This window comes from Mus musculus, chromosome 6 (assembly GCF_000001635.26).
Source record: "Mus musculus strain C57BL/6J chromosome 6, GRCm38.p6 C57BL/6J".
Taxonomy (NCBI): Eukaryota; Metazoa; Chordata; class Mammalia; order Rodentia; family Muridae; genus Mus; species Mus musculus.
This window is the reverse complement of record NC_000072.6, coordinates 40,365,231-40,389,909: the sequence shown is the minus strand read 5'-3', so window position 1 is coordinate 40,389,909 and position 24,679 is coordinate 40,365,231. Positions and strand designations below refer to the sequence as shown.

Genomic DNA, 24,679 nt, shown 5'->3' with positions numbered 1-24,679 from the left:
AAAGCAATGGCCCCCATTAGCATTACTCCTGGCTGGCACTTTTTGCTGTTGATAATAGCAAAACCTATAACAAACCTAAAATAACTCACAGGCAAACATAATTAATAAGAATTTAACTAAGATGCGGATTCAGCATCAACACACACACATACACACACACACACACAAACACACACAATTACATGTCTGTCTCTTCAGTCAGAGAAATGAAGTTTTAAGAGATTATACTGATAATAGTATCAAAAGTAAGATAACCATGAGTATACCTAGCAATAGACAAATACTAGAGAGAAAATCATAAAACACCTTGAGAGATATTGAAGCCCTCAGTAAAGGAAGGGATACATCACGTTGATATGCCACAGGGTCAATACTATAGAAATGCCATTTTTCCTCAAGTTGTATGTGTACAGTGCAACCGTATAAAACTTCTATGAGGAACCTAATAAACACCCTCAAGTATTTATAGAAAGCATGGGGCTGATGGGACGGCTCAGGAGTGTTTGTTGCTGCTCTCGAGGAGCTGAGTTCAGTTTCTAGCACACAATGATCTGTCCATCTCTAGGGGAAAGAGTCAATAAACTGATCTGATTAATTGGCTACTCGAATAAGTAAATAAAATTGGAGCCTTTACCTGTGCTATTCACAAAACTCAATTATAGGTGGCAAGTTTTTTAAAAATAACAATGGAAGTAACTATCTCATGAAAATCATTTAAAATCACTCAGCAATATATGATGAGCATCTTGCCACATTAGTAAATATAAAGATTATATATTACTTTAAACTAAAGCATTAATAGTTATTTACTCAATCTATTTAATATACTGTGCTACTAAAGAATAAACATGCTTATTTAAGAGACATTAAATTTCTGAAATTCCACAATCCTAAAGCTGTTTTCTTATTATGGAGATATTATTTTAATGATAAGTAAATATTTAACTATTACATGACAGCTACAGTATGTGACTATTTTACTGTATCTGCTCTGGCAGAGTGGTGAAGGAAAGAGAACTGACTAGAGATAAGAAGCAGTGTCACAGAGCTTTGTAATTAGCACAAAGATAAGAGCATTCAGCGGCCTGAATGTGGCTCATCTAGAGAGAGCTGCAACCACAGGCTCACTGCACGCAATGCATTCAGAGATTCAGTCCTCGGAGAAAAGAACAATGGCAAAAGAACAGGAGCAAACACTGCAAATACAGCGTTACCACAGACTGAGAATAAAGAGAGTGTGTAATAGAAATGTTATCTTCTTCTCAAAAATCTCTCCCAACAGAGGACTGTTCAACCTCATCCCTTCATGGTGGTTTCATAATTCTGTGTCAAGTAAGGGAAGACGGTGGACAGTAAGTGCTGGTGCCCACAAACTAAACCACCGCACCCCTGCCACGACAGCTGAAAACAAACAGTTACAGCTTACAGCCTCATGAAGGCTAAGAGAGGGCCCAGCTCCCCATGCACACCACCACTGAGTGCTGCCGGGCTGGGTAACACTCGGCACCCAGTAGTTACTATCTCAGCTGCTGCTCCTTAACACTTTTTCTTTACCCTTAGTATGAAATGCAGTTAAACGGTCTTGCTCATACACACACACGGTGTAAATCTGAGAATAATATAGCTAATTCATGTAAGATTCTTAGACAGTGACTCCCATGTAATAAACATGAGCTATTTTTCCTAAAATGTTTCCCTTTGTGCATTTTCTATTTTTAGCCTTTGGCCCATTGTTTAATATTGTCCCTGTTCATTCCTTATTGATTTACTCTAGGAGACTGTGATAAGGAAAGCTAATAATTGCTGGTCTGCCATATCCTAATATTCTCCCCAGCTGTCATTCCCAAGTTTATCTTTTTAAATAAGTAGATGAATGTATCAATATAAAATTTGCCTTAGGTGTCATGTTTAGAAAAAATTCTTTGTACTTTTCAAGTTTCTACTAATAATCACTTAAATGTTACTTAATACTTAGGTAGTTTTATTATTTTTTAGTTTAGTTCATTAATTCAACTGGAATTATTTCCAAAGGTAAAGGGGGCTGGTTGTGTCTGCAAATATTTCCCAGGAGACGAAAATTACTTGTATAAATAGAAAACAAATCGTCTTCTGGTCTGAGCCTCTATGCACGGGCACGCATGAACAAAATGTGTGTTCAGAGATCCGTGAGCTCCTGTGCCCCAATGCACTCAGCTACCACTTCCCAGTGCAATTGTTCCTCAAAGGCACACCACCCCTCCCTCTACTTGAGCCTTTCATCTCTATGCCCACAGAGTAAACAGAAAAATACTGAATCAGTGCAAGAAAAGCACCTGTCACTTTTTCCCCAGACACCAAATTCATTTTTTTAAAAACTGAGTGCACTTACCATCAGGTCAAGTTGGGTGTTTCGGGTTGTGATGGACAGTTCAATGGTGGACAGTTGTACATCTTTCCAGACCTCAGGGCTTACCTCTCGGGAGGAGGCTGTGGGAATCCATCAGACATGGGTCAGTGTTTCTACTGACACTTCTCTCTCTGTCCCTGCCCGCTCCCTCTCTCTCTCTCTCACACACACACACACACACACACACACACACACACACACACACGGGGGGGGGGGGGGGGGGTAGAGAGAGGGAGGGAGACTACTGAGCTGCTGGTAGTCAGCTTCCCCAGCCCTTTGTCCAACTCTATTCTTTATTTCATTTTTCTGTAAAGCAGGGATAAATACCAGGTTCTCTCTCTATGCCTAAAGCGTCCTCAAGTGAAAGCAGCTCACTAGCACAGATGTCAGTGACAAAGAGGACGAGGAACGGTGGTGCTTAGTCACAAGACACTGAAGCCTGTCCTGACAGCACCCAGGAGTCTGAATTCACCAGGAACTTATCTAGTACTGATTCTGGGAGTCTGCTCCAGGCCACTTCTAAGCTGAACAGGGCTTGGAATCTAGTCACCACATTGCTCACCATCCTGTGGCTGTGCCCAGAATGAGGCAAGCCTGCGTAATATTCTCCTATACAGAGACGGCCTGGGAGGAGTCTCTTCAGGCTCAATGGGAGGTCTCTCTCTAGGTCCCGTGTAAGAGATGGAGGCTTGATGAGTCTGAGGCCATTCCTGTTAATGAAGAAGAAAACAGCTTTCATCATGTACACATAATTCCTAACACAGGGGGCTTTGCTCTGCAAAGGTCAGAATTCTAATAATTTAATTGTCTCTTCAATGAGCAGAATTCTCCTCACTTGGGAATATGACGACTTCAAACCTTACCTTAAAAACCATGAACATAGTGATTGTGTATGTTCCCTAACATACAACAGAGAGAAAAACAAACTGAATTGACAACTACTGTTTACACTTACTTATCCAAAGAACAGAAATCAATATGAATGAGCAGAGTGGTCCTATGCTAAACTTACCCTCAATTTATCGATGGCACACAAACAAGTAATGAAATCAGTTGCATCAAACACCTACTTCAGTGCTGGTATCAGACTCCATATAGAGGACAGAATTCAAATCCAGCCTGAGGCCTCTTCATGCTTCAAAGCCCATCATTCTCACACAAGATATTTTATGATACATTTTTATCTATTGTTATTATTATTATTTGTGTGTGTGTGTGTGTGTGTGTGTGTGTGTGTAAAGGAAGGAGGGATCCCTAAATCAGGGCTTAACATTTATTGGAGAGTGGGGGAATCATACTGCAGGTATAGACAGAAACCAGTTAGAGGAGCCTATCAGCGACATCACAGACCCTCAGGCTCTGGCAGAGTCTCTAGACTCTTATGGTTAAATATTCTGTGCCGCCTTTATCACCTGTCCTCCTGCTTCATTTTCAGAAGCATAGCTTCAAACAGTTTTCAAAGCATATCAGGGAGAACGTCCTAGTTCTCTCCAATGTCACTTTCATTTGGTCCTAACTGCTGCTTCTCTACTGTCTCAGTGACAAAGGAAGCCCTTCCCCCGTGCAGGAACCCTGGATCCTATCCTGTCTGTGTATGTGCTTAGCCAACTCAGTCATCTTCTCTGTCTCCTTTCTCTTCACTTCCTGCTCCTCCCTCCCCTGCTCTGGGTATATGAAAACACAGCCATCTATCTGCTCACTTAAAAGCCACTGCTCTATTGTCTTCCTGTTTCTCTCAGGGTAGCCTTTTCTGTCTTCTCTTTAAAGTCGGGATTCCTGAAGAGGAAACCTTCTACCCTGACTGTCTGCATTTCTTTCTTTCTTCTTTTCTTCTTCTTGTTTTTCTTTTTGTTTTGTTTTGTTCTGTTCTGTTTTGTTTTTTGAGACAGGGTTTCTCTGTGTAGCTCTGGCTGTCCTGGAACTCACACTGTAGACCACGTTGTCCTCAAACTCAGAAATTCACCTGCTCCTGCTTCTTGAATGCTGGATTAAAGGTATGCCCCACCACCACTTCCTATTAACTCTAGGTTAGCCCCAGTCTGTGGTCTTCCCAGCTCCCATCTGCCTGCCTCAGAGCTGCTTGTATCTTTTCAGCCATCTACCCCCTGTGGCTAGTTGTCACAAATCCCCTTAACCCAGTAAATCAAAACTCTAGAAGCTTATAATTAATCAGTCAGATTTATATATCAATAAATTCTCAGTTCACAAGATGGCCACACAATGATATCAGAGCCAATTGATAAAGATACAAGCTGACCACCTAGATTAGACAAATTATCCCACTTATTCTATACTTTTATGATATTCATAGCTACATGTGGCTATTTAAAGCCACATGGAATCTGGATCTTCTTCTTCCTTCATCTTCCTTCCTTCTCTCTCTGTCCCTGTCCCTGTCCCTGTCTCTGAAACTCTTAGCTCTGCCTCTCTTTTCCCCGTCCAATCACAGGCTTCTTGTTGTATTAATATTTAAATTAGTTGGGCAGGAAAAATTCTGCTACAAATAAGCAATTGATAAGCAATGGATGGAAAGTGTTTATAGGATCTAGAAGGCCACCATTTAAACATACAGCTCCTGCTTCCCAGGGTATTGCTACTTAACCAGTGAAATTATTCTCTATAACAATAACACTTTTTACTAATCAGTTTGAACTTAGGAGTAGAACAATCTTGCCTTTTCAATTTTTTTTAATTATGTTGTATTTACTCCAAGTATTTTACTAACTTTTAGTTTTTTCTTTTAATTTTTTTCAATCCAACTGGAATTTCTTAGAGCTACATTTTTCAAAGGATATATTATTTTATAATTAGAAGAAATCAGATAACTCCAAATGTTAACATTGGATTCTAGTTTTTCACAATCAATTTTCAGATTAGCCAACATAAATTATAACTATACTGCTTTGATCTGCATGAAAGATAAACAGAGTATATAGCTCACCTATTGAGTGATTTTTCTTTTAGGTTTTTCATTAATATGAAATTGTTGAACTTTTTTTCTATGCCTCCTTACTCTCTCATTAGTAATCAAACCCAGGGCTTTAAATATGCTGAGCAAGGTGCTTTATCACTGTGCTATACTACAACCTCAGGCCTTATTACTTACCTTTTAACGTATTATTATAAAGAGAGCACAGCCTGGCAGAGCGTTGTGACGAGGGAAGTGTTCTATACAGTACTGGCGAATATAATAAGTACTACACTTATTTAACCAAAACAGTTTGAAACCTACTGATAATATATACAAGCCTATATAATTAATTTATCTATAATTCATTACAAATCTTCAGCTCACTGCCAGGTACTTCTATAGATACACATATTAATAATGTAGGCATTTGCTCACTCTGTTCAAGGTTTATCTGGTAAAGGTGGGTGAATGAAAAACAAAGGCAAGTATTCAAGATAAAGCAAACACAGGTTTGGCCATAGACAGAATGATGAATTATGGATGGATAGATGGATGGATAAGTAGAGAGAAAGAAACAGACATCGGGGTAATTGATAGATAAACAGATAGATACGAGGGGTACTTGTCTATCAAAACAAGAATGTTTTCTGTAATTATATAAGTCAAATGTCGCCCATTTTAGTATTGGAAAACGTGATATGGGTCTGTAGTAAAGAATTAATATCTCAAATATAGACATGACAGAGAAACATCAAATTAACAAAGGTCGTGTTCTATATTATAAATTGCATTTACCTGAAGAGTGCTGAAAAAGTGGGCTGCTTTGGTTTTTAGTGGACCAAGATACCAGTACCTAAGAAAAACCAAGAATAAAAATGAAAAGAGCTGCTCAAGTGCTAGATAGCATCCAAGACAATCAAATCATCAGGAATGGACCTCTCCTGTAATCGGCTGCTCTGGGGGCTTAAGGATTGTGGCATAACACAAAAGTAATACACTTTGAGCCTAAATGTTAATGGCACATCTAAGAATATACACTTAGATGGCAGAACAATTCCTGTAGTTAATAAGAGATATAGAGCTTACGTCTCTTTGACCCCTAAGTTTATAAGTCGTTATAATATAGACTTTTACCCACAGAATAGGGTGAGTATACAATCAAAGAGTCACAAGGAGAGAGCAATAAAGCCACACAGAGAGAGTGTATTATCAAATCAAGACTGTATCCTGTATCTCGTGGCCCCTCTCACACAAAATGCACACACATGCATAAACCAGTATATATTTATATTATTCATGTTATATAGCTTTAATATGGCAAGTGCAAGTCTCAGAGTGAAAACCTATTGCATATTGCTAAGTGCATGAAAACTACTAAAGAGGAAGATGCCTAGTTGCAACTAGAAAGTGATGTGGCTGTCACTCTTTAGACTCATCTCTGACAACACCCATGCTACTTTACTGATCCTGACTGATTCAGGTAGGATGCCTTTAGTTAGCTCTTGTTACACAGATGGAGAAAGTTGTAGAAAGAATAAACATATAGAAGAACACAGGATAAACTTCCTACTTTTGGGCTTATGAGTTGAGAAGATAACAGACTCCAAATAATAGTAAATTATAAGTGACTGCATATGTTTTGCTATAAACTGATCACTATTGATAAGAAAAGTCAGGAAGGACTACAACAGCATTAGAGTGTGGCCATACTGAGAAATGTACAAAGGCTAAAGCACAGGTGGGGCAGAAGGAACTGGGAAACGGACTGAATCTAGACACATCAAAGATCAGAAAAAAGAACGTTAGGCTAGAAGAGGCAGAACAGCCAAAGAAAGGGCAAGGTTTAAAAATAAAAACACAGAAGAACTGTTCATTAGGGATAATGACCTAATTTCCTAGAATAAAAATTTATAGCCAATGTGGAGCCACGCTAAATTATCACTCACGTTGATACTGTGGTAGTATTTACCAGGGCCTTGGATATTTGATATTTTATGGTGTTTTTAAAGCTTTTTGGTTTCTCTTTTTGTGAGTTAGCCAAGTAGAAACACCCTGACTCGGGTGGTCTATTTCTAAAGTTTAAGCAGTTCCTTGCACTTTTTCCAGTAGTAAATGTTGACACAATGCTTGCAGTCTTCCTATGGCTAGCAAGGGAATGTTTCTTATTTCACTCCAAAAGTGACTCAGTGGTCAGTCCTAGCCAAGGTATAATATCACCACCCACAGACTTTGAAACTCATCGACCAGAGTTGGAACAAGCAGATGAGCTATTCCTAAGACAGCTGACCAGCACTAGTGCTGAACTGTTGATCAGAACACTTGGGAAAGCAGTTTGTTCAGAGCAGACTTTCTCAGAGGAAGCTAAGCAGTTACTCTCTGTGAGCTGTGGGAATCTGAGATGAGCGATCAAGCACAAGGTTATCTGTGGAATCAATACAACCACGGCCCATTTGCAAATGGCTGTGTCCTGTAAAGAGATCCAGCAGTCCTCCCCTACTGGCATTCCACTGTCAGGAATTTCATTACCGGGGATAACAGAATGAAATGTGGGAGAGATTTCTGGAAAGTTTAGCAGTCTGGCCCTTGAACTGCAAGAGAGGTTCCGGATGAAAGAGCAGTACATGAGAGCAACCATCACACAAATAAACTCTACTAAAACTGTAAACCCTGAGCTGTAGGCAAAAGAGGATGCCTCCACCAGAAAAGAGATGAACTTTGCCTGGTGTCTGCTTCAGTCCTGCCTCAGAAGCCCAACGACACTACCCCTCCACACCTCTTTCAGAGCCAGAAGTTTCAACCTACGAAAGTTTCTAAAACTAAGCCTATGCTTATGAAAGCCAGTGGTGGCCCACTAATCACTCTTCCTGAGCCCGTTCTTCCTGTCAGCAAAGCCTGACAACCATCTCCTGTAAGAGAGAGCAGCCCTTAGTCTCTCTACCTGTGAGTGTTCTCACATACCTTGCACGCAGCCTTCTGACCAACTAGGACTCTACGGGCTCCCTGAGGCTGAGGTCCAGGCAACACCTTGGGATTTAGCTAAGAATGTTGCTGCTGTGTGATAAGCAATGCCAGTTTCCCTTCTGTTGTTTGAACCTATGGCAAATGTGTCTGCAAATAGATATGTACTCTTTTCTTAATGGACCTTTCCCTATCCTTTCTGACTATAGAATTCAAACTTTACCTGGCTGTTCCTATTGCATTATCAATACCTAATTCAACTTCCAGGCCTAGAAGATTTACTCCCAGACCAGTGTATTTAAAAACCTCAACAGCAAGGATGGAATAAAACTTTTAAGGACTCATCACATAGAAACACAGTAATCCTTTACTTGCTAACTTTGACGCCAGCATCTCTGAAAGATCCCCACCGGAGGCCAGTCATTGCATACACAGGTTGTTCTTTTTCACCCTGGAAGTTAAATACAATTGATTTAGATTTGTGCACACAGTAATTTATAAGTACCTAGAAAATGTTGAAATCACTGGTATGTGAAAATCTCATCACACCAAACATTTTATATGTAAGTTCAAATGTTAAAGCAATTAGCCCTATGGATACATGGTAGGAATGCTTGAATGATCCACACTTTAAAGCCGATGCAATCTTATGTATCAGTTCTCACAAATTAAGGGAACATATTAGCTGCAATCGGAGCCGCAAGCTTCCAACAGCTCAAAACTGATAGATACAAGGCACCCCCAACCCCATTCTAAGAAGAGGCACAATACTACACACAGCTCCTTGGTTTGCTGAAGAACAGAAGGACCAACCTGGATTCTCCCATACCATCACTTTTCCACCACAGCTAACATAAGCCAAAATTAAGACCTGGGGGTAGAGGAGAGGTCTTAGAGACAGCACACTGTATCTTGTGCTCATGGGATCAAGGGCTCCTGTAATCCCAGCATTAGTATCACTCCCATTTCACTGTGCCAGAGGCAAGCAAGAGATCTGTGAGAAACACACACATTCCTAGGAAGGAGACATGGACCTCTCACTCCTTTGCTGTGTACCTGTTCATGCAGTGGATTGGCTTTTCTGCTCCCCAAATTCATATAAGCAATGGCGAGAATGAACTAGGGGGAGGGAGGGAGGGAAAGGGGGAGAGAAAGGGAGAGGGAGAGGGACAGGGACTGGGAATGCAAAGCAAGCAAAGAGGTGCTGCTGAGAAACCAGCTGACTGGTATCACAAGGACATGTTTGTCTCTAAGTGCCAAGTAGAAGAACGTTCTTCATTTGAGAGTTGTGGGCTAGGGCACTCAAGTATGAAGAGGCTATGGAGAGTGCTTAGCCTGAGAACTAAAGTACAAATTCAAAGAAATGGAGCTAAAATAGATTTCCAACCTCAAAAAGCACGTACAAAAATGTATACAAAAAGAAATTCACATATGAAACCATAAAAGACCTAAGAGTAAGGCATCAACAACCAACAGGGAGATATAACACTACCAGTTGAGCCACCTCTACTTCCTGCCTAAGCTATGGGCTTTTTAATTGACAGGTGCAGCGTCCATGCAATGCACAGGTGATCTCTTGTGATGTGCTCTAACTTTTGCTCACACTCTGGCTGCTGAAAACAAACCACAAGGAAGCAAGGGTGTAAGGCAAGGTCATAGAGGGCTCTGAAGTAAGGTGAAGGTGACCATGGTGGGACCAAGAGAGTGAAGGCAAGATGCTGGTCTCTGAATATGCTTTGAAGATGGAGGCAACATGTTTTCTTGACTATCTGTGTTCTTTTATTTTTTTTTAAAATAGGTCACATAAGGAAACACATCTGGATTTCCTTATCAAATTGAACATTTAAAATAAGATGTGAACACACAGTGAACAGTGCAAGCTAAATTCTAGTTCATGATTTATTGTACTTTTGAACAGTCTCCGGCTTATGTAACGTGGAGCTTATGGAAGGAAAGACTGACATTAAGCACTGTCTATGATGTCAGGCTTTGTTGACAGAGATTTTCTCCACATTCTGAAAGCAATTTTCAGAAATAAGGAGAAAGAAAAAAAAATCAATTAAACCAAACTGGTTCCTCAGAAACTAGGGTAGAAGCTACTGTTCCACATTTTCTAAGAATTGATTAAAATGTTTGTGCTTCCTGGGCTGTGTCATTAATATACAGAGATTGTGAAAAATCTGACATCAATTTACAAGATCAGAACATGAGAGAGGGGATTAAGACTAGAGATATTTAACAAGCATAGTAAGAATTTCCAGTTACATTCAATTTATTCTGCAATTACCTCTAACATATATATAACAAATACTAAATCACTGGGTTATTCGAAGTACCTCCTCACTCACCTCCTTTGGTAATAATCATATTTTACAACAATGTCTTTATATATAAAAATCTCTACTTAATCATCGTCTTTATGTTTTGTGAAAACAACTTAGCTGATTACATGCTAAAAGATCAATTGCAATTTAGACTATGATTAATGAGATCATGATGGAAAGTCTAGACATCACTGCATGAAGAAAAATAAAAGGAAACTTGGTTGTAAACTTGCAAGTTCACCAATTATAAAGACATACTAGTAAACTGCATATAGGTTAAGTGTCCCTTGCCTGAAAGGCATGAGGCCAGAAATATTCCCAATTTTTGGGTTTCTTGAATTTTGGAATATTTGCAAAAACTACTGATTGAGCATTCCTACCCACATCAACACTGCAAAATCTGGAATTCTCTAAAGCTTCCAATTTGGGAACACTTGGCATTTAGATGTTCAGACTAGGGATGCTCAACCAGTGTAACAGCAACTTTCAGGGTTAAACTTGGGATCATGGCACAGTATAGATCCCTACAATTTTTACAAAATCAAAAACTGAGTGAACACTACATGTTCATCCAGGATGGAGCAGGCGCATCTTAGGGTCGGATGTGGGCAAACACAGGGTTCACCATTGCAGTGTGATTCAACTCTACAACTCTGCCATTGAGACATTTGCTTTATTTTTTCTTTTTAATTAGATGAAAAAAAGAATACTTGTTTAACTCCTGTCAAAAAAAAATATATCTTTTTTCTAGTATTTTAAACAAATGTTGACAAAAACTTAGAAATTGCTAATGAACCATTTCTCTTTCATCCTGTTTTTTTATTTTGAAAAATAATGTAAGGCAAAACTCTAAATAGTACAATGTATACTACTTATGCCTCTCACCTAAAGTCACCATTGCCAGTCTTCTCCTTGTAGTCTGATCTCATGTTTGTCTTTTTATCTATGTGTGTTTATTTGTGTGCTCTGTGCCATGTCCATGCAGTGCCCACATCTCCAGAAGAGGGCATCAGATTCCCTGGAACTGTAGTTTTCAGCAAGTTTTGAGCTGTTGCATGTAAGTACTGAGAACCAAACCTGGTTCCTCTAAAAGAACAGCCAGTGCTCTTCTGCAGCCCCGTGTATGTTTTGTAGTGTTGCTAGATTTGCTGCTGTAGAGATCAGAACTTTTGGAAGCAATTATCTCCCCCGAGCAAAAACTTGCATGGGAGTCACTCTCAAGGAATCAAAGGTAAAAGGCAGAGTGTAAAATTCAGGCTGTGTACAAGTATCTTTACTTGTCCGAACAACATCCATGATTACGATTGGTTTTCATTCTTCAAATGCAGTATCCTTTACAAGAGTCTTACTTTTTCATCTTGAACAGACTACTTACTTTTGTGGATTTTTTTTAATATTAACATTTTAAAGCAAGACAGACTAAAATGTCTAAAATGACACACAGTTTGGCTTTTTCTGATTACTATCAAGTGATTAGATTGAAATTAGCTGACATTTGGGGCAGGAGACTATATGGCGACATGGCACAACTCTCAGAACTATATAGTGGCATGGCACCACTCTCAGAACTATATAGTGGCATGGCACCATTTTCTTCCCAGAAAGCAGATACTGTCATTTCTTTTCATGAAAGTAGCATATTCTAGATTTCTCTACCTCAAATCCATACCTACCCCTTTAGCGGCTAAGTAGATAATCTGGAGAATGCTTGTAGATTTGTTTCCCTATAGATATCGTGCATTGTGTTCAGTTTCTACTGATGATCTCATCGTAAACTCAATTATCAAAATGGTGACTTAATAATGTTAATATTCTATTATTCTTTCTATAATTACAACATGACAATTCTTCTATATTACCACCAAGACTTCAGTGACTATCTATATATCTATCTTTCTTGTCAACTAATAATTTTGACATGCAAACACTGACAGCCTGGCTCTTCAATGTCTTTTGTGATGTCCCCATTAATTTCCGAGTGCTTGCTTACCTCAAACTTACTCTCCCTTTATTTCAGGTTGTTGTTGGTGGTCACGTTTTGTTTTGTTTTAAGATAGCAGTAATTAAAGACCAAAATCTGCGTGCCAAGTATGCGTACTGTGAGGTATTTGCTTCCATGCCCTTTAATTGGCACAGCCAGCAAGCCTATTTCTAAAACAAATTATCCTCTACAAATAAGAAAATGTTACACAACTCAACAGAAAAATGGAGAGTTACAAAATTCAGGAAGCTACAGAAAACGTTGTTCTCAATGTGAGAAAGAGTGGAAAGATAATCTACCAAATCCTAACCATAAACGTGTCTGAGAGCTAAGGTTAAAGACAACAGCTGCTCCAGCAGGACGCGAGAAGAAGCTCGTGTGTTGTAGACCATGGAAGAGAGATGCAGCCAGCATCTAAACAGCTACGGAAATCAATTATTGCCGAAGTATGTTATGGGTCTTTCTTTTCCTTTTTAAAGGCCAGGTTTCATGTGGTACCTGTTCACCTCAACTTGCTGTGTTGCTGAGACCAACTTTGAACCTTTCATACTTCTGATACTTATAGAGGGTTAGGATTATAGGCATACAGCATAATTTTGTCTGGCCTTGGGGCTCTTTTAATACTCAGTCATGCATAGCTAGATTTCTTATGACATAAAGGTAGTAGTTGGAGAAATTAAAATTAGATATAATTCCACGAGGAAGTGATACAAAGGGATCCCTGTATGTTTCAGAGGTCAAGAGTTAGGTTCAAAGCTAATACATCAAAAGGTGACATCACACACTCAACACTACTCAAGTGCAGATTTAAAGTGACTACAGATGTAAATTTTATGTCACATAATTCTTATTACACGTGGGATCATAAACACCTTCATTAGTGAACAACGCTTCATTATGGGGACTAGTGCTAGGGTGGGAAGAGAAAGGAAATGCAGTGTCCATCAGAGCCCATGTACACTGCTACAGTCCGTTTTCTTTAACATGTGCTTATTGCTCTGATACCTTTTAAATGCTACTTTTAATATCTTTTTCAAAATCTGAAGGAAAGAGTTTACCTTGATCTGCAAGACATCAAGTGGAACAGTCTCTCCTTTCACAATGGCAAGTGTGGCGTCTGTAATATGTCTGAACAGGGGAAAAATGGAAAGGGACCTGTTATAAAAAGTAAATGCCACCTCCCCCAGTGCACAGCATGCACACATCTGTGCAGACAGCCCACACGCACACACTGGGAAGCCTTGTAGGGGGTCAGTAAAAGCTAGTCTTTCAAAATCACCTTAGGAAAGCGTGTGACCAATTATCAATGCATACACATTTATTACATCACTCCACTGCACCAAGTATCTGAAAACTTGCTACTTAAAATATGGTAATAACATAGCATCTTTTAATCGCTATATGAAATTCTGCCATTTCAAAAAAAAAAAAAAAAAAGTCTTTCTTCTCAAACAGCCAGGAGGTAACTGAAGGCCAGGTCTTGTAGCTATCATAGCAAATGATAGTCCACGACCCAAGACACATTTCCTCATTTTCCAGCATCACAAGGGTGCGCCTCGTGTTCTGTTCTCGCTGCTGATTCTTTCCCTCAAAGATATAAGACTGTTCTTACCTACATTCTGACAATTTTTGCAAAAACCTCTATGTAAAAAAAAAAAAAAAAAAAAACAAAACTCATCAAAAAGTAAACACTCTGGATTATCCAGGACATATAAAATTATGCCAGATCTGCACATGACCTAGAGTTTGTACTTTAAAAGTCAGACACACATAAATACACAAAAGATGGTCAACAAGAGAAAGAGTAAGCCAAGTGGCTAGACAGTAAGACATGTGTTCTCAGGAGAGAAGGAGTAGACCTCCATCAAGGGCCTTTACTAATGCTGGTCAACCCTCCATGCTCTAAGTGCAGCTACGGCAAGCCCTTCACTCTCATCCTTGAGATCTTGCAGACAGCTCCACCTCAGAGAGGCCACACCATCCAGCCTCGCAGACGGTCCTTCACTGTGGCTCTCCCTCATCACTACACTGTTGCTGTCCTCCCATGGCTACAGCCTGACTATGTACTGAGTTATCACCTGCCTCCTCCTGGGGAGCAGAAACTCCACAAGGCCAGTGACACTTCATATTCATGGACTGACAAATAAAAAACTGACAGCAGCACAATGCATGCCAAATTACAGGCAATCGGTATTTTCTGGGCATTATTTTATTTTCCAGAGTTTCAAGCACAGAAACTGCAGACAATTCTGTATATTCCTCATTCAGACTCAAAACCATTATCCCCTCATGAGCAAGCTTACTTCTTCACATCACCATGTAAGTCACTAAGTATGAGGGTAAACCTGATATCTTAGTAGTTCATTATGTATCAGCAAAAGAGACTTTTATGAAATATCATTATTACATTTATAACTTTGATACATGTGAATCAACATTTTTAGGCAGTGCTCAAATTTTAATAATATATAAATACATAAGTTACTTCCTTCAAACAAGACACATAAATTGTGATTGGTTTATATGTTTTAAATCTATTATTTGTTCCTTTTCATTTTCCTGTTTAAGAAATAGGCCATCTGTCTACTGAATTTCTGTGGACTTGTACCTTAGTGATTATATGTGTATGCCACTAGTGTATATATCTAGTTCATGTATTTTCTGAGGATGGCTAAAACAGAAAGTTTGTATTGATCCATCCTTAAGATTTTGCAGCATTAAATAACCCCTGTGGTAGTACACATCTCCATCAGAAGACAAAGAACACCTGCTGTCTTTGGTGATGATGGCCACCAATGAAAATCATCACCTAGATTTACTGGGCTCCAAACTAATCATTTTTTAAAAATCTATCATTAAAACATTTAATTTATTTTATACATATGAGCGTTTTGCCTGCGGTGTCTGTGGATGTCAGGAGAGGGAACCAAGCCTGGGTCCTTTGCAAGAGTAACATGCAGTCATAGTCACTGAGCGGTTTGTCCAGCTCACGTCTATCCTTCTCATTTATCCTCTATTGTACAGAAGAACCTTCCCCTGAACTGCACTGAGATGCAATAAGAAAGCCAAGAGAAAGGATTAACTCTTGTTTAAAACTTTGAGACAGGGCCTCATGTTCCTACGCTGGCACTGAGCTGACTTTGTAGCCAAGAATGACTGTCAACTGTGCTCTTCCCTCTCCATCTGCCCAGTGTTGGGATTGCAGATGTGCACCGCCATGACTGATTTATTCCATGCTGCAAACGGAACCCAGGACTTCACAAATGCTAGCATTTTGCCTACTGAACTACATCCCTCCTCCCTCACTCCTATTTATTTAGATAGGGTCCCACTTTGTCTCCCAGGAGACCTCAAACTGGCTACACAGACTAGGATAGCCTTGAATTCAGAGACCCATCTTCTGACTGCTATGGTTAAAGGTATACACCACCATATCAGCGCCCCCAACCTTCCCACTCAGCGCTTAAAAAATAAACAAACTCTAAAAACCAGTTTTCTAAATGACCTGTTTCCCCATAGCATCCAAATGCGTTCAGGTTTTCACTTTTATTTTCTGATTATCACTATGAAACCAATCTGCTCTGTTTCAATATACGGTAGTCAACTTACTGACATTGTTATATGAACTTAATGAACAGGTACGGGATCACCATATAATCAAAATTAATGGTGAGAGGTAGTAGCCATAGAAGTATATGCTGATATGCTGATGTTTAACAAAACACAGGAGAAACTAGAACACATCTCTAGTGCTTGTTTAATCAAGTAAATTTATTGAAGTTTGAAAGGACTATGTTAATTTTAATCCCTCTCTCCCTCCCCCAACCTCTGTGTGTATGTGTTTTGCTATGGATCAATGATTTTACATAAAACTCCTTTTTAGAGCCATCTTAGGTCAGGCTCATAGAAACATTTGAAGGCCAGTACAGAAATGTCCCTATATAACCCCCTTTCCTCCTACAGACACAGCTGTTCCACTGTCACATCTCTCCACCCCCACCCCCAAGACTGGTTGGCTCATTTATCACAATTGAAGAACTTACACTGACTTGTTATTGCCATTCATGATCCAGTTTTGATCATAGCTGCAATCTAAATGGGTTTAGACAAACATTAATGACATCTACCACTCAATAGTACATACTTTGCAATTTTACTGCTACACAAGTCTGTTTGTACCTTTTCTAAACCCTAATAGCCACTCCCCCTTCTACTGTCACAACTTGACCTCTTCGGGACTCTTAACAGTTAAAGCCATAGAGTGTAGCCTTCTTCTTCGGAATGTTTTCCTTGACTTGGTAATATGCATTCACGTTCCTGTCTTTCTGGGGCTTCATAGCTCATTTCTTTCATCACTGAATGAGATTCTACTGTTTGAATGTACTAGTTTACTAATCCCACTTGCCAATTATTTTTTTCTTGCATAAGCTATGCCCAACTGTCTTTGAAGGAGTCAGCCTGTTCTGAGGTTATCAAACTTATGGGCCTAGGGCTATAACCTTCCTTTATAACCTTTCATGTTCACAGGCTCTGCAGTGATGTCCTCTTTTTCATCACTAAAATGAGTCATTTGTGTCCTTTCTAGTTTTTATTTAGCCTGGCTAGAGACTCGCTGAAATTTATTATTTCTGAGAACCAGCTTTCTATTGACTTCTATTTTCAATTTCATTGAGTTTTGCTCTAATTCTTATTAATTCCCTTTGTTTACTCTAGATTTAAACTCTTCTTTCCTCTGTTAACTCTGAGTTTAACTTGCTTTCCTCCTCTTGACTTTGGAGGCAGTGTCTGCCTGTGTAACCAGGCTGGTTTCAAACTCACAATCCTCCTGCCTCACCTTCCCACGTATATGCCTTCACCCTTAATCTTGCTCTGTCTTCTGTTCTGCTATGTATACCAAATCTTCAAACTTCCCCTAATGTCCACTAACACTGCCTACCACATATTTTTTGGGAGTGTTTTTATTTAGTTTAAAATATGTTACAACTTCTCTGGACTTTCCCTGATGCATGTCTTATTTATTTAGAAGCATGTTGTATAGTCTGCATGGATTTGAAAACTGTCCAGTTTTCATTATAGCATTTTCCTTTCAACATTGCACTTTTATATACCCCCTAAGTTAGGGCAGGCCTGAAGAGCAGTTTGGGTTGGGTATTTCCCTTCTCCCATGTGGAAGGCCAGAGCCAGCTAGAGTCTAGCAATCCTTATTGAGCTCCAAGACTCCTCTAGAAGGTTGGGCTCTGCATAGCGAGTTTCTCCTGATACAGACCTTATGAGGGAAAAAGACTGCTTCAGAGTACTTCCTTTCCTCCTTTCCCGGTACTTAGCATGGGCTCTTCAGCAAACACTATGAGGGAAATCTCACAATATTATAGGAAACCCATAAGTCTGGGTTCCAAGAAGGTCAGAACTCTCAGAGCTGACCACATTGAACCTCAGGTTTTCCTGCACCGGTACTGGTTCCCACAGCTGCTAACGTTCATGAGTCTGCCTTGGTAAGCCAGGACTGTGTTCCCGCCTGTCTCTTCAATCATGGGGCAGCTGTCTGACTGGTATCCTCCCCTCCTGTTCAGATCCAAGAAGAGTTTGTAGTTTGGTTTGTTTTATTTTTCAACTGTGGTGTTGGGGATTGGGCCTGGCCTTGTGCATCCTGGGCAATCACTCCTGTCAGCTTTCCATTTGGTCCTCCAGCCAAGCTCCTCAAACGTAAACCTGGAAACTGAAGCACCATCTTCTTTTTTAAAATCAGACTCACTGAGTTGCAATCCATATGCAGTACAATCTGTCCTTTTAGGCATGCCTTTCCATACATTTTGACAAATGTATTTATGTAACTAACACCATTATCAAAATAGATAACATTTCTAACATCCCCTTAAGTCCCTCATCGTCTTTGTTGCCAACCCACTCCTACCACAGTCATCGGTTCCTGCAGGCACCAGAGCCAGTTTACTCTTTTGTGGAACGATCATATCATATAATACAATGAAAAAGCATGAGCTTGAGACTATTCCCACTACTGACTGCGTCAACAACACGGGCAGACAGTTTCTTTTTAGGGTTAAGTAGCACTCTGGTGTATACATGTACCATAGTTTGTTCAGCCACTCATGAGCCGGTTGATACTGGCACCGTCCTGATTCTTGATAACTAGCAGCAGGTTCTACAAATAAGGTTTGGGTTGTTGTACAGATCTGGATATCTGCATTTCTCTTAGGTAAATATATAACAGTATGAAAAGCTTATGTTTAATTTGATAAGAAGCAGCCACATTAGCTCCTATAGTTGCTGTACTGCTTGGCATTCATCATGCTGTCAATACATGAGTTTCAGTAGCTGAATATACTTAACAGTGCTTGTGCTATCTGGACTGCTTTTCTCTGGTACTTAATGTGAGCATTTGTGAGTTGGAGAGATGGCTCAGTGGTTAGAGTACTTGCTGTGTTTGCAGAGGACCCTGGTTCAATTGCTAGCACCCACATGAGGTATACTGCCACCTGCACCTCCGGTTCCAGGGGATCCAATGCCCTCTACTGGCCTCCTTGAGCACTGGGAATTCCACATACAGGCAAAACTCCCAAACACCCATATTTATTTATGAATCACCCTCCCCTTTTTCATTTCAATATTGATTTGGCTGGGAGTGGCCAGGAAATTTTTCAAAAATGAGATTCTACTTGGAGGCAGCGAGGAGCAGGCGCACGGGTCTAGCCTCTATTGTTGTGAGTGTGTATGGGCTATGTGGGAAGCACCACAGGTGAGGTGTACACTGTACTTATTAATCGGAACAGCACCTGGCACACGGGAAGAGACTTGGAAAGTGGCTTTGAGAGACCTAAAAAACAACTCAATCTATTGCAATTCAAAAAGGCTTTTTGCATTAAATTACTTCTATAAACTGCTTAGGAGAAGCCAGCTAAAATGCACCTCAGATTTATCATTCCCTTACAATGACTCAGGGTTCTAGTACGGCAGGAAGCACTGCAGCCTGGCATTTAGGATTATTTGCCTGCTACACTCCACATTTCAGGAAAAAAGACTTTTTCATTCTTCAATAATTATTTTACAAGAAATCTTGACAGTGGGGCAAAGGCAAAGCTTTGTTCTTTTTACATAGCCCTAGGCAATGGCCATGTAAAAAGTTTTTGAAATCCCGAGCCAAAGGCAGAGTTTCTGATTACCCAAGGGCCCTGGGGTTTGCTTAGAGATTAGGTTTTTATAAATCTTTAAATTATAAATAGAAGCAGCTAATAACAATAGTTTAAAAACACAGAAAAAAAAAAAAAACCCAGTTCCTAAAAAGCAGACCACTGTCTGGGATCTTGGGGGTGGCCACATGTGAGTGGAGGCTTTTGGATAGGGAAGGGTTTCTGGAAGGAAAATAATCTACTTCTGATCACTGATAAGCCATTTGGAAACGCTGGCTAAAGCAGTTCAATAACCTCTACTGATACAAGGGAAAGAAAAGCTCCTAACACAGTCAAGCCCTACACAGGAGAGAACTTACACCAGATCAGCAAAGATGCTGGGATCATACATCCATCATTATCTACTGCCCCTCATAAATTCTAACCTGCGACTAAAAGTATGGCCCATTAAGGCTTCTCCTGTTTGCTAGGCCTCAGGATGGTTGGAGAATCCTGTAAGGGTCTGACACATGAGAGACAGTAGGATGAGGGTCTGATAAACATATATATGCAGGCCTGGGCTTTCCTATATGCACCCATGCTTTTATGAACAGCATAAAATTGTTAAAGATACCATTGATGGCCCTCAAAATGACAACAGGGAAAGTCAGTCTAGAAGACCTAGTCTAAGAAAACACACTAATGCAAGACAAAAAAATTTAATCCAAATTAAAAAGTACCTTGACTATTATTATTGACTTAGACAGTTATAAGAAGAAAAACTGAGAAATTTTTAATTAACTCATTCAACCAATGTTTACTTTGACTTCTTCTATCACAAGCCTTACATTACACACTATGTAACAATTTCTCCAACACTGACCATTTACTTCCGTCTTTTGACAACCATTTGCTCAAGATTATGTTAATTAATTGCTGCAAAAGCCAGGTCTCAAATTCAAGGTCACTCACTACCTTTTTGAAAGAGTTGGTCTTTGTTCTCTAAAGCTTTCAATCTTTCTGAGTCCAGAGGACAGTGTTAGACTCACAGCAATGTAACTTAAATGTCAGGACCTCACCCCTCCCCCAGCTACTATATCCATACTCCCAGCCACTTCAGGCAGTCACAAGGATGTGACTGTATTTAGTTGTTTTATCTGCTTCTATCACCAAGATAATGAAGCTATGGCTGCCAGCAGTTCCGTTTCCTGAGAGACTTGCTATTTGTCACCATGTGTACTAAAAGGAAATGATCAGAGCAAATCTGCCCTCACCTCGTGAAAGGGTCTTACAACGCAAAGGCAGAAAAAGAGCAATGACAGAAAGCACCCATCTCCATTCCCAACATCAGGATGTATTAATTATTAGATTAGGAAGGTACCACAAGTCAACTGGGAGCACGTCAATTTTCTGAGAGGCTGGGTGTTCCCTCTCAATAACTTGACAGTTCAACCTATCAATATTTGAAAAGTCGATGTTATCACGTATGTTAATTTTCAGGCCCAGGCTCTACCACACACATAGGTTAGCATTCCACATTGACAACCTACTGGACTTTGTTTCCACTTTCAGCAAAGAGAGTGTGACTCAAACTACTGGTCTGTCCCAGCGGGATAAATCCAATGGGAATCTTACTGAAGGTAGCCTGGTAGAACAAAAAAGAAGACAAAGTGGTATTGTTACAGTCAGAAGATTAGGTTTAAAGGGAGGCCTATGAGCATCCTCCAGAACAAAGTAGCTGGCTGTGTCTTCCGTCTCATCTCCATTCCCCATCTCTAGGTCAGTAAGCAAATACCCCAACGTGAGCAGTTTAAAAAACAAAGAAAACACAATGACACAGTAAACATATTCGGGTACTCAGTAACTACAATTACTTATATGAAACTGGGTTAAGATAATGACAATCTTACAACAACTGTACTAAGCTATCACACTGGCTGAGAAATACAGAGACAAAATTCAACTAAAAATACCTACGAATTCTATAGTGACCAATGGCAGGTGACAGTGTTTCATAAGCTATCTACTTCAGATAGAGTAAGTCAAATCATGGCCAGTTAATGACATAACATGTGATTTAACTCAATGTCACATATACAGCCATTACTTGAAGATTCTTAAAAGTTTATTTTGAACACAATCTCTTATTGTTTTTACTAAAGTATTATAAACTGTGGCAGGAAAATGAGATCTTACAAAACCTCATAAGTCCACAACCCAGATTTAAGAACATTTGCCATTTTGCTTCTGATATCTTAGGAAATGAATTGAGTCTCAAATTTAAAATAAATAGGCAGAGACAGATGAAGTCCTTTGAAATTCTGCTTTCCTGACCCCTTCTACAGGAAACCACTAGGTTGGCACAACTCTTTTCCATTATTTTTTTCATACTAAATACTTACATACCAAATAACATACAGTGACAGTACTGTTTTCTGAATTCTCAAACCAGATTTCACCCTCTTTAAAAACTTACTTATATTTAACATTTCTAAGATCTAAAGATGTAGATATTTATATATCTACTTCATTCTTGTGTTTGATACACATTACATATTTGTCTCTGTGTATGTGTGAGGGAGAATCAAAGTGTCTGTGTGTGTGTGTGTGTGTATGTGTGTGTGTGTGTGTTTAGGGTACACAAAGAGGCCACAGGGCAGCTTCTTGTCGTATTCCCTATGTACTGTCCATATTTCTTTTAGATAAGGTCTCCCACATGGCTGTCCTTCCTGGCCAGGCAGCACTGGGCTTACGAGCAGCACCACTGACTGTACTCAGATGACTTTACATGGATCCTGGGGAGCAAACTCAGGTCCTCATGCTCGCTCTTAACTAAATAAGCCTAGTTCATCCATTTAACTGCTACCCAGGTCATATTATATGAACATATCACTATTAATTTATAAAAGAATTCCTTGAAGAAAAGATTCTATAGGAAATTTTTATATAGCACAATAGCTGGTGTTAAAAGGTACATGGTACCCTGGATTACCAACACAGGAAGTCCACCATGGGTTCATGAGAGTAACCTATGACAGATGAAGAAGCATTGCACCATCTGATCAAAACTCCAATCCTATCACAATTGCACTGGATTGAAAATATAACACAGGAGTAGAGTATGAAGGTTTATGTCTAGAATCCCACAGATTCCAGTGACTGAGGCAAGAGACTAACAAGTTCAAGGCTAGCCTAGGCAACTTATCAGGACTCTGTCTCAAAATAAAAACTAAATGAACAAAGTGCTGGAGATGTAAGACAGTGGTGCATGCTTACCTAGACACTCAAAGCCCTGGGTTCAATCCTTAGTACTGCATGTATGTATGTATGTATGTATGTATGTATACACACATATACATACATACAAATATAAATATGAATGTATGCATTGTAAGAGGGAAAGACAAAGGATGAGAACAAATAAAAGCTTAGCACATTTTTTACAAGCTCACCTCATCTGTTCTTCTCAGTACTCCAGTAACAACCTATGAATGTAAAAAATATTATAAACAACATGTATTTTCATTATCAAAACAAAATTAGAATAAAATTTCATGGACCATAAACTTATTTATTTTCTTCTAGAAGCTATATTAAGTGATATATTAGATCTTAAAAACACATCATATTGTCAAATAGGATCAGTGCTAAATTAGATTTTATTCTTAACCAAGAATAATACAGACTAAGATAAATTATAAAAATCCCACATTACATTAGTAAAATTATATTTCAAGGTCTACAAAACAGAAGTTTACTAACATTAATGTATCACAGGTTCTAGAGAATATGAATTCTTTTCAACTATACAGAAAAGACTATGTTAGCCTTTTGCAGTGCACAGAGGACAGGCGGCTTAGTATGCTCAGAAATCTGTACTCAAGTGCTTCTTCCTGAGGGCTATGAAAACAAAGGTTAGACAACTAACATTATCATTTACTTTAGTTATTCATTATCATCAGGTAGTCCAGGCCGGAACTCACAGCATTCCCCCTGCTTTCAGCTTCCTTGGGATTGCAGGTATGAGCTGTTATAAAAAGCCAATCATTTCTCTTGCCCAATGTCTTTTAATGACTGTATATACACTAAATATACAATTCACTGTCTTTCCTTTAAAACATTTTGTAAAGACAAAAGTTGACATATCTCTTCCCTTTATCTTGTCCTGCCTCATTGCGTTTCAGTATTAAAAGGCTGTCAGGGATCTGCTTCATTCTTTGTAGGTATACAATCAGAACTCTTCACATTTCATTAACAAGCTATAAAGACAATTACAAGATCATTAGCACAGCCTTTTTAAAAAGAAGCTTACTAAGGCTCATATAAATGCCAAGTCAAACTAAGGACAGCTTTTCTGCTGTTCATTTCTGGTCCCTCACACTGATGAAGCCACCAAAGAGAGGCCAAAGCCAACAGTAATGTAGTATGTGGGTAAAATGAACATTTTGATGAACCTACATTACCATCTAAACTTTATTGTTTAGATTGGTGTTTGCTCAGTGCTGTGCACTTCACAGATTTTAAAAACCATGTACTCACTCCTATCCATCACTATCATCTCCAAAGCACTTTCCTTGCCCTCTAAGTCCCGTGCGCTGCCTGCTAATCCTTCTTTTCTCTCAACCTCAGGCAACCTCTCATCCTTTTATTCTCTCTACTGTTGCGTGACCTACAAGTCAAAGAGTCTTTTTGTGGTTCTTTCACTTAGTAATATGCTCCAAATCTTGTCATAAGTGGATAGTTCTTATTTTTTTCACACTAAATAATCCATTACTTGGGTATGCTACTCTACAATTAACCTATTAAAGGACACCTTTATTTCTTCCACATTTGGTCGGCTGTAGATAAAAATGCTATAAACGACCATGTGCAGATATTTTTGTATGCACGAGAGTTGTGAACTCCTCTGTATAACTTCCAATGAGCACAACTGCTGGATCACATGGCAAGAAGTATGTCCAGTTTTCAGTGAAACCACCCATTTTCCATTTTGTT

The 24,679-nt window shown here is 39.3% G+C and overlaps 1 protein-coding gene across 3 annotated transcripts in view; it reads right to left on the bottom strand.

The window, feature by feature from the left end:
* Window positions 1–24,679, bottom strand: part of Agk (acylglycerol kinase) — a 72,495-nt gene that overhangs the window by 7,661 nt on the left and 40,155 nt on the right. For 2 of the 3 annotated variants that reach the window (XM_006506571.3, NM_023538.2), the window contains 7 exons: window positions 23,137–23,169; window positions 21,235–21,329; window positions 13,619–13,688; window positions 8,627–8,706; window positions 6,093–6,150; window positions 2,949–3,096; window positions 2,369–2,466 (listed from right to left, as the gene is read on the bottom strand). In XM_006506571.3, coding sequence (XP_006506634.1) covers window positions 2,369–2,466; window positions 2,949–3,096; window positions 6,093–6,150; window positions 8,627–8,706; window positions 13,619–13,688; window positions 21,235–21,329; window positions 23,137–23,169 — 582 coding nt within the window. Of the gene's footprint in view, window positions 1–2,368; window positions 2,467–2,948; window positions 3,097–6,092; window positions 6,151–8,626; window positions 8,707–13,618; window positions 13,689–16,603; window positions 16,653–21,234; window positions 21,330–23,136; window positions 23,170–24,679 lie in introns of all 3 variants that reach the window. The other variant, XM_011241458.2, reaches the window with a different exon arrangement.